At 44.8% G+C, this 19,258-nt stretch overlaps 1 protein-coding gene across 1 annotated transcript in view; it reads right to left on the bottom strand.

The window, feature by feature from the left end:
* nlrc5 (NLR family, CARD domain containing 5) overlaps nucleotides 1-19,258 on the bottom strand; it is a 171,937-nt gene that overhangs the window by 124,558 nt on the left and 28,121 nt on the right. Inside the window, exons 2-5 of the mRNA XM_080187115.1 lie at nucleotides 13,736-14,043; nucleotides 12,420-12,494; nucleotides 3,093-3,164; nucleotides 1,690-1,830 (exon numbers count right to left, since the gene is read on the bottom strand). Coding sequence (XP_080043241.1) covers nucleotides 1,690-1,830; nucleotides 3,093-3,164; nucleotides 12,420-12,494; nucleotides 13,736-14,042 — 595 coding nt within the window. The 5' untranslated portion in view covers nucleotide 14,043. The remainder of the gene's footprint in view (nucleotides 1-1,689; nucleotides 1,831-3,092; nucleotides 3,165-12,419; nucleotides 12,495-13,735; nucleotides 14,044-19,258) is intronic.

A 19,258-nucleotide genomic window follows, 5' to 3' on the forward strand; every position in this document is an offset into this window, starting at 1 on the left:
TCTTGCCTGCACAAATCACGTTTCGGCCTCTTGTGAGATTCAGCAGTCATTTCAGGAATTGTGCCTCTCACTAGCCTGGCTCTAAATCATGGCCAATGTACCAGCAAATGACTTTCTTCCTCTCTTCTTCCTTTCTTTCTGCTCCTTTTCTGACTTTCCTTCAGTGCAAGAACAAGCATTCACAAAGAGTTGACAATTTGCACAACATCCTCTTAAACGTCCTCAAAATCTAACTTTTATTCGACCAATTCTCCCCAGCAAATATCTAAGCAATGAGTTTAAAATGACAGGCTCGATATCACAATGTGCGCCACATCTAACACTAGCCCTGGGCATTGTAAACACGTGCTAACTGGGTAGCACAGCATCAAAAGACTGCAGCGCATCCGAGAATCGACAAACAAATTACAAACAGAATTTATACACTCCAGCTCACACCAGTCGAGGAACTCAAAGGGGTGTGCCAGGTCCCACAACAGTCCAGCGATCAGTGAAGCAGCAAGTTATCAGTGTCACCGAGGTACTGCCCCAGGGGTGTGGCAGTGGCTGCCTGGCACCGAAACTCACTGCCCTCTCTCAGGATGGCAGCATATGTGGTGCCACAACAGCCACCCCCTAATGGCCTTACAGATGTTGATCAGACATCCAACTCAGTCCTCCTCGGGCCAGGGCAGTGTTAAGTTGACCTATAGACTCCTCATCTGAAAGTCAGGAGCCTTGCAGCAGCCATGCTGCAATGGTAGCACTGTGTGGGAGCAGCAGGATAGGCAGATATACATGGAATAAAGGCACCAAGGGAATGTTTAAAAGTGACTAGCTGAGCTTTGTATGGAATGTTGGTCTGTTTGATAGCGTTTTATGGAACGATGTTTTATGGTGCCTTTTGTTTCAGCATTGTGGGGTGTGCACTGGAGCACTGAGGTTTGTAACTGAAACCTCTACAGTCATTCAATATTACACCCTGACGGCATCACCATCTGCCTAATTTGCATATTTACATACCCAACATGGCATCCACCACTCCATGTTGCTCTGCTGGGCTCAGAATGACAAAATGTGAGTACTACGCATCCAAATTTTATAGCATAGAATTTAATAGCACAGAAAAGGGTAATTGTGCCTTTACCAATCCTTGGAAAGAGTCCAATCTCCTGCCCTTTCCTCAGGACCCCACTAAATTCTTCCTTTTCTCATAGACATTTTCTTCCCTTCTGAAAGCTACTACTGAATCTGCTTCCACAGTGAATATTAAATCGGGACAAGTTGTCCTAAAGCAAAGTTCTTCACCTCCTACTGATATTTTCACCTATTATCGCAGTTCTGGATCTTCTGATATTGGATCCGTTGACACAGGAGACAGATTGTTCTTATCTTCTCAATCAAAAGGAACCCAGCCCCCCCAACCATCAGTTACAGCACCACTTTTAAATCTCTCCTTCACCTTCTCTGCTGTACGCTAATTCCCCTCCTCTCGCCAGTCCTTGATATGCCTTGACCCTTGTCCCTCTAATAAGTCCCTCCTGCACCAACTGAAAGGACTCGAGATCCTTCCTAAAGTGCGGTACCCTGAACGAGAATCCAAACACCAGCCGAGCAGTGAGTCCTAAAGGTTCAGCAAAATGTACATGCTTTGCTTCCACTGGTAAAGAGAAAGAACAAGTGACTTTAAAATTGGATGTTAAGAATGACCTGAAATTGCTGGTAAATTCAAATACTCTTCTCCTGTTTGAGAAGGTGTGATGTCCATTTCTCCAGGGTCTGGATTCCACATTGTGCAAGTGAAACTGTCCATGGAAGTGGATGTAACTGCTGCTGTTTTGCTATGATTGCCTGAAGAAGAATAGGAAATAGCTTTCAGACTTATGCACAAACATCCATCAAAATATACAGAAATATGTCTTGAGTTTCATGATTGAACATTTTGTAACAATCTGTAGCTGTGTCACCTCCACAGAGATGCAAAAAAGGAAATTAAAACGGGGACAACACTCAGAAAATTCCCCTCTGACTCACCCAGGCGATCGAAACTAATCCAAGGGATTGTTTATTGACAGTGAGGTCAGCAGGTGCATGTACAAACCAAACCACTAACCTCACCATTGCAAAGCAATCTGGGCTCAATCTGAGTCCAATTATTCAGCCAAACGAGTGCCAATTCCTTGTTGCTGGGTCAAAGTCCTGTCTATTGTCAATTGGATGTATCATCACTGAAAGCCTTCAGTGGGGAGAGGCTGGTAATAAAATTGGGCCTTGTTTCCGGGGCAGATCAAACAGCCGAGTTGTTTAAAGCACTAATGGGCAATATGGGATCCTGATCACATCACAGGCGGGGTGGGGGACCTCAATTTTCCAAGCCCTGGGGTGACAGGGTCAGAGGTGAGTGGGTGCCCAGGAAAATAACAGTGGGTGCCTCATCAGGGCTGCTCCCCAATGCATTCCCAGAGTGTGCACCATGTTGGATGTGCGCAGCTAATTGAAATAATTCAGGCTCTAATTGGCGATTTTTTTCTTCTAATGCACATCCCCTGATAGCAGAGCAGCCTCCCTTCCACCTCACTCTGTTGTGTTCTGAGGCCCCCAGCTTAATGGGGGTGACCTCCTTGCAGCAGTGCAGAGAGCATCCCCAAAAGAGGGTCCACGGACATCAAAGGACCCTCTGCATACCCCAATGATCCAAGCAGAGAGGTTTCTCCTCTGATCTGAGAAGTCCCTCCACTCCCTTTAAATTACACGCTTTTGTTTTCAGCTCCGAGGCTGTTCCCGTTTTGAAGTGAGCACACATTCTCTGAGTTGCCTCAGCAGCACCATCTCTCTCGATGAGGCTCCTGTCCTCTGACTGGGCCTTCAGCACTGCAAAGTCACCCTCTCTTCATTATTAGACAACCAGCTTGGAGGTAGCCAATTAGAAGGCCACCTCTGGGAATACCTGTGCCAGTTGTGCTGCCGGTAACTGTGAGCTTGGGAATCCTTTCGTCATCCCAAAGCCCACAGAGAAACAAAATTCAAACTGGAGTGAGCAAAGTAGGCCAAGGGTCAAATAGGCTAGCTTTTGCTGCCGTTGACAGTTATTGCTATCTTGTACTTCTAATTACCTTTTCTGGACCGTTTTACTTCAGTAGGTTTAGGGTTTGCCACTTGTCCTGCTTTTCGTCTTCTTCCAATATCTAAAGAAGTTGTCAAAATATTAATGACATACTACTGAACAGATGAAGTGGGAATGTTTATTCATGGCGACAAGTACAACCTGGGATTAGTCAGATTACTGGCAACTCGGCCAGGGAACACATATCAACTTCATGCTAAAGTGTAAATTATTTTATAAGCAGTTGTCCACACACACATATAAAGATATACATAACATTTTTATATATATGAGGAGGGTGTTCATTTAAATTCTATCTTTTGTACGCTAAACAGGTTCCTGACGACCTTCAGTGAGAATGGTGGCCTGCCATTAACCCACCATGACAAACAAGACTAAGTTCCTGCTGATTATAACTTCCACCCCATATTTCTCCAAACCCCCTATAATCTTTCACCCCTTGGTTAAACAAGAATCTATCCAGCTCTGCCTAACTCTGCTCCCACCACCTATTCTGAAAGAGAGTTCCAGAAACCCATGACTCTCTAAGAGAAAACATTTCTCCTCTTCAATGAGTGACCTCTTATTTTTAAACAGTGACCCCTATTCTAGATCCTCCAACAAGGTGAAACATCCCCTCCACATCCACCTTGTCAATACCATTCAAGATCTTAAGGGCCCAATTTTGCCAACAATTTGCGTCCGCTTTCGGGCGCAAAATCGTGGTAAAGTTCAGTGTGAGGCCTTTATCGCAATCTGCACCCGAGTCTGTGCAGATCGCCACTTTACCGAGACCCGTGAATGGCGGGGATTTGTTTCACACCCAAATCAGGCGCAATGACAATTTAACTGTATTTGCATGCATTTAAATTGAAAGTCTAAGCTTGCCAGAAAGCCAGCAGCTCACAGTAGAGGGTGCAATCGCACATGCACAGACCTCTCTGTTCTGTGCAATATTGCCCTGGATATCTCTCCCCCCCCCCTCCCCCCCGCGCGATTGCTGACCTCCCTGGCCTATCACCACCAATATCGCTCACCCATCTCACCCGTGCCCCCCCCCCGCCCCCCCCCCCCCCCCCCCGCCCCGCCCCCCCCCCCCCCCCCCCCAACTCACCAGCCCAGCCTGGCCAATCGCACCCCCAACCCCAAGTCCAGTCAGGTTGATTACCCCCCTTCACCCACCCTAGTTGATCACCAGTTGTCGAATGTGCAGCTCCTTCCCCCACGCCCCCCATCCCAATTGCAGAGTGCGCAGCTTCCCTCTCACCTGCCTCCCCTTAGGCCCTGCCCCATCCGAGCCCTGCCTGCCTTCCCCTAGGCCCACACCCATCCAGAATCCACCCTTCCCCTTAAATGCTGCCACAGGCCCTGCCCCCTTGGCACTGCCCTATGCCCAGTGAGTAGTCACAGTAAGAAGTCTCACAACACCAGGTTAAAGTCCAACCAGTTTATTTGATAGTAATCCCACAAGCTTTTGAAAACACTGGTGTTGTGAGACTTCTTACTGTGTTTACCCCAGTCCAATGCTGGCATCTCTACATCATGACCCAGTGAGTACTGCCAGTGCTTGACACTGCCAAACGGGCACTGCCATCCCTGCTCCCAACCAGTTGGAAGGTATCAATGGCCTCTGGTCCTATCAGCCAGGGCATCACGACTTCCCCATTGATGGGAACTGTGGCCAAACGGGTCATCTAAAATGGCGTTTTGTAAAGCACTCTGGGACAATTGGGCAAGAACTAAACCGATAGGCTGCAGTTTAAAGACAAACAGGCTGCAACCCTGAAAAGTGAATAAACAGGATATGGGTCACCTCCAGGATGAAAGAGACTTTCTGGTCATGTTGGGTTGTGTACCAGACGTAAGGGCACTGTGACCCCTTATTTAGGAGGGAGGTACGTGACCTATGTGCCTCCAGCACCTACAGACATGGCTGTTGGGGACACACCCAGAGATCGGTGTGGTAGCACCTGACTGGACTCTTATTGATCGGGGGATCAACTCCTGATCAATTGATTGGCAATGACAAAAGGGGCGTGAAATCCAACGAGGTATAAGGGGTGCTGCGCAACCAGGAATCTCTCTCTCTCTGACCCCACAAACAAATTCCAACAATGGTGACCATTACCAGCGACGGCCAGGACAAGGAGAGCCACCACACCTGAGAAGGAAGGAAAGAAGATCAGATCCAGAGTGCCAGACCAGACCAAAGAACCAAACTACGCAGATGACTACCGAGACCAGCGCACAGATAAAGGCCAATATCTGCTTGGGTATTTGCCAGTCACACAAAGTTAAGTCAAGGTCTTGTATTGGACTTGAATTCTAGTATTTTCTGTAAGATAACTTACTGTCGGCCGGGTGGGTGATTATTGATTTTGTGGGTTTAAATAAACATTGGTTGTACTAAGAAGACGTCTACTTGAAGTTACTTGTCCACCGTATAAGAGTTAAAGCAGACTGTGCGGCAGGCAACAGAACTATACGTGACCCTTGCCAGTGAGGACCTTCACCGGCAAGGCCGCTAAGGCAAGTGAGTCTGGATGGTTGCGCCCGGGCTCACTAATAATATTTAAATCTACATTTAAATGGATTTATATATTGAGATCAGCCTTGTGCCTTTTCACTCCTCGGCATGAGGCTGATTTTGCTGGAAATCTGGGCCTAGTAAGATTGTGAGAGGGAAGAAACTGGGCGACCTTACCGGCTCATCCCACCCATTAACCAGCAGGACAAGAAGGTAAGGTCACCCCCAGAGAGTGAAAGAGAGAGCAAGTCACAAGCATATATTGTCCAAACACTATAATGCTTTGCAAGTTAGATCTCTTGCCTCCAGGTCAGAAGGTGATGGTTTACAAGTGCCACCCTATAGATTTGAGCACCAAGGCACAGCCTCCTGGCCAACTTTTATCCTTCAACTAACATCAGTGAAAAATCAAATCCAGTCATGCATCTCATTGGTATTTCATCTGTGGGACTTTGCTGTGAATTAATGGCCATGTTTCCTATAAGAAAGATCACAGGCCTTCTTTTCTCTTGCTTGCGTCTGCCTAATGCCAAGTCTCTGCCTCTGCCAGGGCTGCGGAAGTAACATAAGGTCAGAATGGGGAAATTCACTGTTCGGATTGTGTGTCTTATTTTAATAAAGGGCCTGCTGCCTCTGTCACATCTCTGGCACATCAGCAAACACATTATTGACTCAATTCATCCAGAGGCCAGAAGAAAAATATTAAATACATCTCCATTTACAAATGAATAGAGCAGGATGTTGCTTTGTGTTTCAAAGACGGATCTATTACATGTCTTAGTTTTTGCACCATCACAGAGTAACTGATCCATGGATTTTATTTGGATTGTTCATTTTGAGTGTTCATATCACTACACAAACAAACATCAGGCTTGGGTTATATTATGAGTGACAAGATCCTATTCCAAGTGTTCCAACTTCATACTTTCAGGTATAAATTGAAGCAGTTCAGGGTTAGGAACTGACACAAACATTTACAGGAAAACTATAGTCTTAACTTAGTAAAGATATTCCCAAAGAATGCCTCAGCCTGTTATTTAGCAAGGGGCAGGTCGATGGTGGGGAGGGAAGGGTGACTGTATGAGGTGCAGAAAGAAAGTTTACTAAAATAGCCAATCCAGCTAAAATCTTCACTGCAACTCCAGTTCAAATTCTAGGTTAGATGGGTTGAATGTCTGTTTCGCCCCATAACTTCTCTCAATTAAGAACATCAAAGCATCGAATTACATGACATTTTATTTGAATTCAATAAAATTATCTGGAATTAAGAATGTACTGATAACCATGAAACAATTGTTGATTGTTGGAAAACTCATCTGGTTCACTAATGTCCCTTAGGGAAGGAAATCCGCTGTCCTTGGTCTGGCATAAATTTGACTCCAGATCCATGGCAATGCGGTTGACTCTCAACTGCCCTCTGAAATGACCTCGCAAGTCACTCAGCACAAAGGCAACTAAGGATGAGCACTGAATGCTGGCCAGTCAGCGATGCCCATGTCCCATGAATGAATAAAAAAAAGTCCTTTAAGCATTTTCTATTCAATTTTGCCCAATACCTTGTATAATACACTAGTTAGGACTAATCTGGAGCACTGCATCCAGCTCTGGGCATTATACTTGAGGAAGGGTGTGAAGGCATTGGAGAAAATACAGGGGAGATTCACAAAAATTATTCCAGGGATACAGACCCGTAACTATTAGGATAGATTAGAGAGATTGGGATTGTTTTCCTTGGAGAAAAGAAGATTGAGAAGGGACTCGATAGAGGTATTCAAGATCTTGAGGGATATAAGAACATAAGAAATAGGAGCAGGAGTAGGCCATCTAGCCCTTCGAGCCTACCCCACCATTCAATAAGATCATGGCTGATCTGTCGTGGCTCAGTTCCACATTCCCGCCCTCTCCCCATAACCCTTAATCCCCTCGCTTATCAAAAACCCATCAACCCGCGTCTTAAAAATATTTAGCGAGGTAGCCTCCACCACCTCAACGGGCAGAGAATTCCAGAGATTCACCACCCTTTGAGTGAAGAAGTTCCTCCTCAACTCCGTTCTAAACCGCCCCCCCTTTACCTTGAGGCTGTGCCCCCTAGTCCTACTGTCCTTTCTGAGCGGGAAGAGTCTCTCCACCTCTATCCTATCCATCCCATTCATCATCTTATATGTCTCAAATCTCCCCTCATTCTTCTAAACTCTAACAAGTACAAGCCTAATTTATTCAGCCTCTCCTCATAGCTCAACCCCCTCAACTCCAGTATCAGCCTAGTAAACCTCCTCTGCACTCCCTCCAAGGCCAAAATATCCTTGCGTAAGTATGGCGACCAAAACTGCACACAGTACTCCAGCTGCGGCCTCACCAATGCCCTACACAGCTGCAGCAAGACCTCCCTACTTTTATATTCAATCCCCCTCGCTATGAAGGCCAGCATCCCATTCGCCTTCCTGACCACCTGCTGCACCTGCAGGCTGGGTTTTTGCGACTCATGCACAAGGACCCCGAGGTCCCTCTGCACCGTCGCCTGCTGCAGTTTTTCACCACGTAAGTAATAGTCCTTCCTACCATTATTCCTACCAAAGTGGACCACCTCACACTTGCCAACATTAAATTCCATTTGCCATTTCCTGGCCCATTCGCCCAGCCTATCTAGATCCTTCTGCAGACTCTCCACACCCTCCACGCAATTTGCCGTTCCACCAATCTTGGTGTCATCAGCAAATTTCGACACCATACACTCGGTTCCCTCCTCCAGATCATCTATATAAATGGTAAATAGCTGAGGCCCCAGCACCGACCCCTGGGGCACTCCACTAGTCACCAACCGCCAATCCGAATAGCACCCATTCACCCCCACTCTCTGCCTCCTATTTGACAACCAATCCTCTATCCACGCTAACACCCTACCCCCAACTCCATGCCCCCTGACCTTCTGCAATAACCTTTTGTGAGGTACCTTGTCAAACGCCTTCTGAAAATCAAGAAAGACCACATCCACCGGCTCTCCTCTATCCACCGCCCTAGACACATCCTCATAGAACTCCAGTAAATTTGTCAGACACGACTTCCCCTTAACGAAACTGTGCTGCGTCTGCTATATCAAGCAATTCCCCTCAAGATGCCTCGCTATTTCCTCCTTGATGACGGATTCTAACATTTTACCTACAACAGATGTTAAACTAACCGGCCTATAATTCCCTGCCTTTTGCCTGGCACCCTTCTTAAACATGGACAAGTAAATAGTGAAAAACTATTCCCACTCAAGACAGCACGGATTCAAAACAATGGGAAAAGGAGGATATGTAGTGTGAGAGAAAAGATTTTCATCCAGAGGATGGTTGGCATCTGGAACAAATTTCCTGTGGAGGTAGATTCAATTGAGGTATTCAAAAGGGCAATTGGATTGCTATCTGAAAGGAAAGAATGTGCAAAGTTTTGGAGATAAGGCAGGGGAGTGGGACCAGGTAGAATACTTTTTCAGAGAGCCAGTGCAGAGTCGCTCTTTTTGCGCCTCTTTATGCACTGTAAAAATTCTGTGACACCCCTGAATACCTTCAGTTAACAAAAATCTATCAACCACAGCTTTAAAGTTAACAACTGATTCAGCATCATTTGCCATTTGTGGTAGACAGTTCCAAACTTCTACCATCCTTCGTATGTAGAAGTGTTTCCTCATTTCACTCCTGAAAGATTTGGCCATCATTTTTAGACTGTCCCTAATTGTAGACTCCTCAATCAGTGGAAATGTAGTAAAATATGGAGAAGTGTCAGATTCTTCACTCCGGTAGGAAGGATAGAGAAGCAGAATTTATTTTCAAATGGACTGCAACTTCCAAATGTTGATGTACAGGGACACTTGGGAATACGTGTACAAGGAACATACAGCTTTAGAATTAAAAAGGTGATGTTGCCATTGTCCCCAATAACCATAGACTGCTCTCCCCTTTGAGTTAGTGTGCGGAGGTGGGGGGTGCAGGAGAGAGCTGACTGGTGGTGATATAACCTGAGGATCACCATCCCTCAGGCAAGGTCAGGGTTATGATGACAAGCCTTCATGAATGACCTCAGCTAATACAGGAATTGAACCCTGTATGGACAGCATGGTGGCACAGTGGTTAGCACTGCTGCCTCATAGCACCAGGGACCAGGGTTCAATTCCAGCCTCAGGTCACTGTCTGTGTGGAGTTTGCACTTTCTCCCTGTGTCTGCATGGGTTTCCTCCAGGTACTCTGGTTTCTTCCCACAGTCTAAAGATGCGCCGGTTAGGTTGATTGGCCATGATAAGTTGACCCTAGTGTCAGGACGATTAGCTGGGTAAATACGAGGGACTATGGCGGTGGTGCCTGGGTGGGATTGTGCTAAGTGCAGACTCGATGGGCTGGATGGCCTCCTTCAGCACTGTTGGGATTCTATGATTCTGTGAACCCACACTGTTGGTGTTACTGTTCATCAACTAACCAGCTAACTGACTCCCCAGTGTTGAAAGAATGTTGTTACATTTGCTAACTTCCAATCTACCATTGTGAACTCTATGGAATTTTGGAAAATTAATTCATTCACTATCTTTGCAACTATCTTTTTCAGGACTTTGCTGATATGGCTCACTTTAAGCTCCTTACTCTTATTAGTCCCTTGATTACCCTCTATTTCTGGTATGCAGTTTGTCTCTTCTACTGTGAAGTCAGATGTGAAATCTTGCCAGTTCTGCTGAGGTAGCTTTGATGGCAGACTGGAAGGAAGATAGGACAAGAGGGAGTCTGGTCAATGGAAGAATTGTAAACAATGTGGATGGAAGTGTAATATTACAGTCAATGGGCCAACAGGTTCCAGCATCTGTTCTTGGCAGAGACAGGGTTGAAACAGCAAGGAGTAACTGGCTGGCAGTGCCCACTTCTTCTTGGCAGCAAACAGACCCTCCACAGAGGCCAACATCCAGCAGATACCTGAAGGTGGCTTGCTGATGACTAGCAGTGAGAACCATGAGTCATTCCCTGTGATAATTTCTCCTGCCTTTGCATCTAAGAGACCAACATTTACTTTAGCTGTTCTTTTCCTTTCTCTATATCTGTCAAAGTTCTAACATACCATTTCAATGTCTCTGACTAGTTTACTCTTATTCTACTTTTCACCTTTATAAATGAACTTCTGGCCACTCTTTTGTTGTTTCTAGAACTCACCAAATCCTTAGTCTTATTACTTCTCTTTGTAGCATTATAAGCCTCTTCTTTTAAGTGGATCTTTGTGTTCCATTCTTCTTGATTTAACATCCAGCGTTCTATTCAAGTTTTGATTATTTTGTGTTGCTGTACCTGGACCTCCTAAGATTCTTTGGACCTCTATAGTAATAGGTGGCATGGTGGCACAGTGGTTAGCACTGCTGCCTCACAACACTAGGGACCAGGATTCGAATCACAGCTTGGATCACTGTCTGTGCAGTTTGCACATTTTCCCTGTGTCTGTGTGGGTTTCATCCGGTTGCTCTGGTTTCCTCCCACATTCTGAAAGACGTGCTGGTTAGGTGCATTGGCCATGCTAAATTCTCCCTCGGTGTACCTGAACAGGCGCTGGAGTGTGGCAACTAGGGGATTTTCACAGCAACTTCATTACAGTGTTAGTGTAAGCCTATTTGTGATACTAATAATTCAACTTTAAACTTACCTAACTTAGAAAGTACACTTCTCTATCCTTTCCTTTCCAAAGTGGATGGCCTCGCTTTTGCCTACATTGAAACTGATTTGTAGATTCCCTTAACCTATCTTTATTTCTGTAATATTACACTTCCATCCACATTGTTTACAATTCTTCCAATCTTTGTATCATCAGCTGATCTGGATACGTGGCTTTCTAACCTATCAGCTAAGTTATTAACAAATATGGTGCGTAGTTAAGGCCCTATCACAGGTCGCTGTGGGACAGCACTAGACACATCCTGACAATTAGAATACCTGTCCTTTACTCCTATACTGTGCCTCCTGCTGTGCAGCCAGTTTCCCAGCCAGGTCAATAATGTGACTTCAATTCTATGAATCTTCAACTCTACCTAATGATCTATCATGTAGGATCAGGGTCGGAATTCTCCAACCTCGCCCGAAACTGGGATTCTCCAGTTCCACTGCTGTGAATGGAAATTTGCATCTCCAATTTCTCTGTTCTGAGTGGCAGTGGTGGCAGAGAGTGCAAGACTGGAGAATTCTGTCCCATCTCTGCTGGAAGTCCATATAAGTCACATCCACAGACATTGACATGGCCCACCACATTACATTTTCACAAAGAATGATCAATTGGGCATAGAATCCCTACAGTGCAGAAGGAGGCCACTCGGCCCATCAAGTCTGCTCCGACCACAATCCCACTCAGACCCTATCTCTGAAACCCACGTATTTAACCTGCTAAGCCTTCTGATACTAGGGACAATTTCGCATGGTCAATCAACCTAACCCACACGTCTTTGGACTTTAGGAGGAAACCGCAGTACCTGGAGGAAACCACGCAGACACGGGGAGAATGTGCAAACTCCACACAGACAGTGATCCTAGGCCAGAATTGAACCCAGTTCCCTGGTGCTGTGAGGCAGCAGTGCTAACCACAGTACCACCGTGCCACATGACTCTATACCTATCCACACTGTCTCTCTCTGGATAGCTGAAAACTTTCAAGATTTTTTGTCAGCCCATCCTTAATTATAGACTCCAGCAACTTCCCAACAACAGCTAAAAGCTAGCTTGTATAGTTCCCCGGCTTCCCTCTGTCAACTTTCTTAGATATTCTTTTGTTCCCTTCTTAAAAAGTAAACTATCCCACAATTTCCACCCTTACCTGTTACCCTTGATTCTACGTCCGAGAATGCCCCAATGTCAGAATTAGATTCATTCGATCGCTGGCATAACAGACCTGGAAAGAAAAGGTTTTTTAGTCTACCAGTCACGTTTTTCATACACCAGAGCTTACTTGACTAACTGATTATCAGACACAGCTAATTATAATAGAAGGCCTTTACTCTTTTTCGGTGAAGCTGGACAGAATAATGACCTGTGCCTTTCAAATTGTCTGCAGCATAAAAGTATCTGAACTTACTGGGTCTTAGGACAATTATTGCAGATAACATCAGAGACCACTTTTACTGTATTCAAACCACAACTGTTTGCAGTGGTTTAAAACACAATTACAGTGTAAATGCAGCTCAAGCCCTGAGTTGTGGCATGACACAAGTTAAGGGAGAAGCCACAGGATAGAGAATTTTTAAAAGTCTTTCCTTTATGGTTAAGTCAGTTCTTAACTCCACAAGTACTGTTAATATACTTTTTGGCAAACCTAGAATCCACATGCAAAATGCATGCAATTTCAATGTAAAGTTATCTCAAATGAAAATATAGATAAGCCAAATTAGTTTATTCTTTATATTATTTTTGGTTCCATTTTGCTCATTGATGTGGATAAATTACTTGTTGCATTAATTTGGAATTAGCATTTTTAAACACTGATTCTGAAATTTAATGGAATGGAATAAATCAAACTGAACAAAAACAGCATAGCAAAGATTAAATATTCAACACTGGATTCAGGAATGAACATTTTGGGCATATATTACATGAGTAATTTGAGACATGACATGTGGAAAGAATTGATGGCTTTAGACCTACGATCCCAAAGTTTTCCTTCACTAGGGTTTTCTTAGTATCATTTCCAGATCTACTAATTGACAGAGATTAATTGTGATTAATACTCAATGACTCCATTATTGTTGTCTCATGTAGCTACTGGGCAGAAGGAGAATGGTTGTTTTTGTTGAGCAATCCTTACGTTGGACAAAGTGAGCCAACTTCAATTAGATTGAACAAAGAGAACAAAGAACAAAGAAAAAGTACAGCACAGTAACAAGCCCTTCAGTCCTCCAAGGCTCTGCCAATCATGATGCCCTAACTAAACTAAAAAAAATCTTCTGCCCTTGCTCGGTGCATATTCCTCCACTCCCTCCCTATTCATGTACCTATCTGGATGCCTCTCAAATGTTGCTAACGTGACTGTGTCAAAACTGAACAGCGACAACATCGTTTCACTTCATTGTGCTCTTTCATGGACTCTATGGGTTCCCAACTTTTTATGTTTTATCGATCTTAAGCACCACACATTACCTTCTGTGTCATTGTCTCCAGCTGTCATAAGCATGTTTTCCAGACACATGGGCAATGAGTTACAGGGCATAACGATAATGACAGTTTCAATAAATTTCTTGCAAGTGTCATTATCTTTGGTCATCAACGTCCTTAGCAGCATTGAAACCTTGTCCTTGTTGGTTCTTTGGCTCATGACCAAATTAAGCTCCATCTCATCGAGAATACCCTTGGCCTTTTCAAGTACATGGTTTGCTTCCAGACTGAGACATTCCGCCAGCTGACCATGGTTACTCTCCAGCACTTCCTTAATTCCGCTGGTGCTCATCCTGCCAAAGAAAGCACATTGATAAGTTGGGAATGACAATACCATTGGATATATAAATATTCAGCTAATGTTTGTGGTCAAAACAAGTTTAGCAAGGTTCTTTCCGCCTGAAGTGGACATATAGAACAACAGCTTGCATTTATATAGCACCTTTACTGTAGTAAAGGTCAGAATTTTCCAGCCACTTCATAGTGGGACCTGTTGCAGGAGAATCAGCAGCTCATCCAAATGTCCATTGGCTTTCGACAGGACTGGATGGTCTTGGTGCCAGCCAGAGCTGGAAAATCCCAACCAAAGAGCAGGTTTTACCAATTCCTTCCACCAGAGAGAACTTCCTGTTCCGTTGAAGGTGACCCCCTCCCTGGTCAATGGTGGGTTCCCTGGTGGAGGGATGGGCCAGCCACACAAAACATCATAGACATCAGCAGGATCAGAAGACCCGGCTGGCAGTCAATGGAGACTTGTCTCTGCTGCTGGAAAACACACTTTGGGGGGTGGGGTGCTGGAAAATCTCACCCAAGATGTTTAACAGGCCAAATTTAAAATCACAAACCCAGTGAATTTGTTGAGGGTTTTCAGAGAACATGCAATTATACCAGCAGCATGGTAGCACAGTGGTCAGCACTGCTGCCTCACAGTTCCAGGGACTTGGGTTCAATTCTGGCCTTGGGTGGCTCTCTGTTTGCATGTTCTCCTCGTGTCCTTGTGGAGTTCCTTCGGGTGCTCTGGTTTCCTCCCACAGTCCAAAGATGTGTGGGTTAGGTTGATGGCAATGCTGAATTGCCCCTTAGTATCAGTGGGATTAGCAGGGCAAATACATAGGGTTATGGTGGTAGGGCCTGGGTGGGACTTGTAGGTGTAGACTCGATGGGCAGAATGGCCCTCTTCTGCACTGTAGGGATTCGATGATCTATGATCACTTAAACACATCTGTGAGGTTCATGCTAGGAAGCTCAATTTAATACCAGTACTAATTGCCTCACAGCCAATTTATAAGAAACTTGTTATCATTGCATTAAATTTTCAGTATAGCATATTATTTGCCTTTCCCTGTTTGCTAATGTAGTTTTATAGCAAAGTAAGAACAGTTGGTGTCTACTGTATACTTCAAGCTCATCCAAACTACAACTTCATGGACCTGACTGGATTCACATTGTACGTAAAGTTAGTGCAGACTGAAACATCTATATGACAGATGTTGTTCTGCAGCAAGAAATTTCTATTTCATAACATTGGCACATGTGGAATTTGATACCAATGTGAACTGTACTAAGAAGGAAAAAGAGAGGTACTCGCAGTAGAAACACAGAAGGGTTAACTTTCCATCCTCTGTCCCTGGTCAATCATGATGTGGAGATGCCGGAGTTGGACTGGGGTAAAAACAGTAAGAAGTCTCACAACAGCAGGTTAAAGTCCAACAGGTTTATTTGGTAGCAAAAGCTACTAGCTTTCGGAGTGCTGCCCCTTCGTCAGGTAAGTGTGAGTTCTAATCACAAACAGGGCATATAAAGACACAAACTCAGTTTACAAAATAATGATTGCAATCAAGTCTAAAAGGCACAGACAATGTGAGTGGAGACAGCATTAAGCACAGGTTAAAGAGATGTGTTTTGTCTCCAGACAGGACAATTACTGAGAGTTTGCAAGTCCAGGCAAGTCACGTGGGTTACAGATAATGTGACATGAACCCAAGATCCCGGTTGAGGCCGTCCTCTTGCGTGTGGAACTTGGCTATCAGTCTTTGCTCAGCGATTCTGCGCTGTCGTGTGTTGTGAAGGCCACCTTGGAGAACGTTTACCCAAAGATCAGAGGTCAAATGCCTGTGACCGCTGAAATGTCCCCCAACAGGAAGAGAACAGTCTTGCCTGGTGATTGACAAGCAGCGTTCATTCATCTGTTGTCGTAATGTCTGCATGGTCTCCCCAATGTACCATGCCTCAGGACATCTTTTCCTGCAGCGTATCAGGTAGACAATGTTGGCCGAGTGTACCTGGTGGATGGTATTCTCAAGTGAGACGATGGCATCCGTGTTGATGATCTGGCAAGTCTTGCAGAGATTGCTGTGGCAGGGTTGTGTGATGTTGTCGTCACTGTTCTCCTGAAGACTGGGTAGTTTGCTGCGGACAATGGTCTGTTTGAGGTTGTGCGGTTGTTTGAAGGCAGAAAGTGGGAGTGTGGGGATGGTGTTGGTGAGATGTTTGTCTTCATCAATGCCATGTTGAAGGCGCCGGAGAAGATGTCGTAACTTTTCCACTCTGGGGAAGTACTGGACAACGAAGGGTACTCTGTCCACAGGAGAACAGTGACCACAACACCACACAACCCTGCCACAGCAACCTCTGCAAGACATGCCGGATCATCGACACGGATGCCATCATCTCACATGAGAACACCATCCACCAGGTACACAGTACATACTCTTGCAACTTGGCCAATGTTGTCTACCTGATACGCTGCAGGAAAGGATGTCCCGAAGCATGGTACATTGGGGAGACCATGAAGACGCTACGACAATGGATGAATGAACACCGCTCGACAATCACCAGGCAAGACTGTTCTCTTCCTGTTGGGGGACATTTCAGCGGTCACAGGCATTCGACCTCTGATCTTTGGGTAAACGTTCTCCAAGGTGGCCTTCACAACACACGACAGCGCAGAATCGCTGAGCAAAGACTGATAGCCAAGTTCCACACGCAAGAGGACGGCCTCAACCGGGATCTTGGGTTCATGTCACATTATCTGTAACCCACGTGACTTGCCTGGACTTGCAAACTCTCAGTAATTGTCCTGTCTGGAGACAAAACACATCTCTTTAACCTGTGCTTAATGCTGTCTCCACTCACATTGTCTGTACCTTTTAGACTTGATTGCAATCATTATTTTGTAAACTGAGTTTGTGTCTTTATATGCCCTGTTTGTGATTAGAACTCACACTTACCTGACGAAGGGGCAGCACTCCGAAAGCTAGTAGCTTTTGCTACCAAATAAACCTGTTGGACTTTAACCTGCTGTTGTGAGACTTCTTACTGTTTTTACCCCAGTCCAACTCCGGCATCTCCACATCATGATTGACCAGGGGCAGAGGATGGAAAGTTAACCCTTCTGTGTTTCTACTGCGAGTACCTCTCTTTTTCCTTCTTAGTACAGTTCACATTGGTATCAAATTCCACATGTGCCAATGTTATGAAATAGAAATTTCTTGCTGCAGAACAACATCTGTCATATAGATGTTTCAGTCTGCACTAACTTTACGTACAATGTGAATCCAGTCAGGTCCATGAAGTTGTAGTTTGGATGAGCTTGAAGTATACAGTAGACATCAACTGTTCTTACTTTGCTATAAAACTACATTAGCAAACAGGGAAAGGCAAATAATATGCTATACTGAAAATTTAATGCAATGATAACAAGTTTCTTATAAATTGGCTGTGAGGCAATTAGTACTGGTATTAAATTGAGCTTCCTAGCATGAACCTCACAGAGGTGTTTAAGTGATCATAGATCATCGAATCCTGTTGGCGAACACTTCAGTGGTCACGGGCATGCGACCTCTGATCTTCGGGTAAGCATTCTCCAAGACGGCCTTCATGACACACAAAAGTGCAGAATCGCTGAGCAGAGACTGATAGCCAAGTTCCGCACACGAGGACAGCCTCAACCGGGATCCTTGGGTTCATGTCGCACTATCTGTAACCCCCACGAATTGCCTGGATTTGCAAAATCTCACTAACTGTCTTATCGGGAGACAATACACATCTCTTTGACCTGTGCTTAATGTTCTTTCCACTCACATTGTCTGTACCTTTAAGATTTGATTCTCTGTAAAGACTCGCATTCCAATCATTATTTTGTAAATTGAGTTTGTGTCTTTATATACCCTGTTTGTGAACTGAACTCCCGCTTACCTGACGAAGGGACAGCACTCCGAAAGCTAGTGGCTTTTGCTACCAAATAAACCTGTTGGACTTTAACCTGGTCAAGAAGTCAGGGGTGAAATCAGAGTGCCCAGAGGAAACCCACACAGAACATATGCAGGCTCTGCACAGACAGTGACCCAAGCCAGGAATCAAACCCAGGTCCCCGAGGCAGCAGTGCTAACTATCATGTCACCGTGCTGCCCAAATGCAGCATCAAAGAGCCCAGCAAAATTGTAGTCAGTGGGAATAAGAGGGAACATTGAAAACTCTCTCACTAAAACAAGACACTAATGAAGTTCTGCTGTCCTTCTACTAGAAACCCTTTCTTTGACTTTCAATTTCATCACCACTGCTCATTCCTCCACTATCAACATCAGAAACTGAACTGGACCAGCCTTATAAACACTGTGGCTACAAGAACAGATCAGATCTGTGGCGAGTAACTCACCTCCCGATTCCATGAGTCCACCATCTACAAAGCACAAGTCAGGAGTGTGATGGAAGACTCCATACCTGTCTGTTTGAGTGAAGTTTGAACAACATTCAAGAACCTGGACACTTTCTGTTATGAACCCAGACCAGACCCCCAAATTTTGGCACGGCCCCTGAAGGTCCATTACAATCTGGTTAAGGATCAGTAACTGTGTTTGTTAAAGTAGACAAGATTTGAAATCCCAGTTACTTAATAGGGAAATAATGATTCCACAATTTTAAACAGACAGAAGAAATTTTACTACACAAAAACCAACAAAGCAAACAGCCAGTCCTATATTTATATTCTAACATACAGAATTAACATGCAGTAAACAATAATTAACAGGCAAACTATGGTTGAACACACTGCAAATTGCACATTAAGTGGCAGACATCACCAAGACAGGTCACCCAAATTTCTCAACAACTCACCTACATAACAATCATCACTTTGAATCACAAAATCCTTCAAAAACTCGGTCTTCCTCATGACAGATTTCAGTTCCTCTTCTTAAAAGAGCTAATCTTATGTCCAGCTGACACAGCTCTAATCCAAGTGAGTTCCATGGCTATGGCATCACCCGAGAGATGCACCATTCTAAATCTCTCTTAAATCCACACCCAGGTCCCACCTTCTTGATTTCTTTTCCAGCTGAGTTGACCTTCTACCTAGACAGTGACCTCCTGTCAGGGCCATACTATTCTCCAGCATCCAAACTGAGCCACAGTCCTAGCTTCTCAGGAACACTGCTGCCAATAACTCCTTTTCAGCAGCTCTGGGAGATCCCTGCACCTGGGCTTCCCTAAATCCCAACTGATGGCAGG

This window comes from Carcharhinus amblyrhynchos, chromosome 4 (genome assembly GCF_965287045.1).
Source record: "Carcharhinus amblyrhynchos chromosome 4, sCarAmb.v2.hapA, whole genome shotgun sequence".
Classification (NCBI taxonomy): domain Eukaryota; kingdom Metazoa; phylum Chordata; class Chondrichthyes; order Carcharhiniformes; family Carcharhinidae; genus Carcharhinus; species Carcharhinus amblyrhynchos.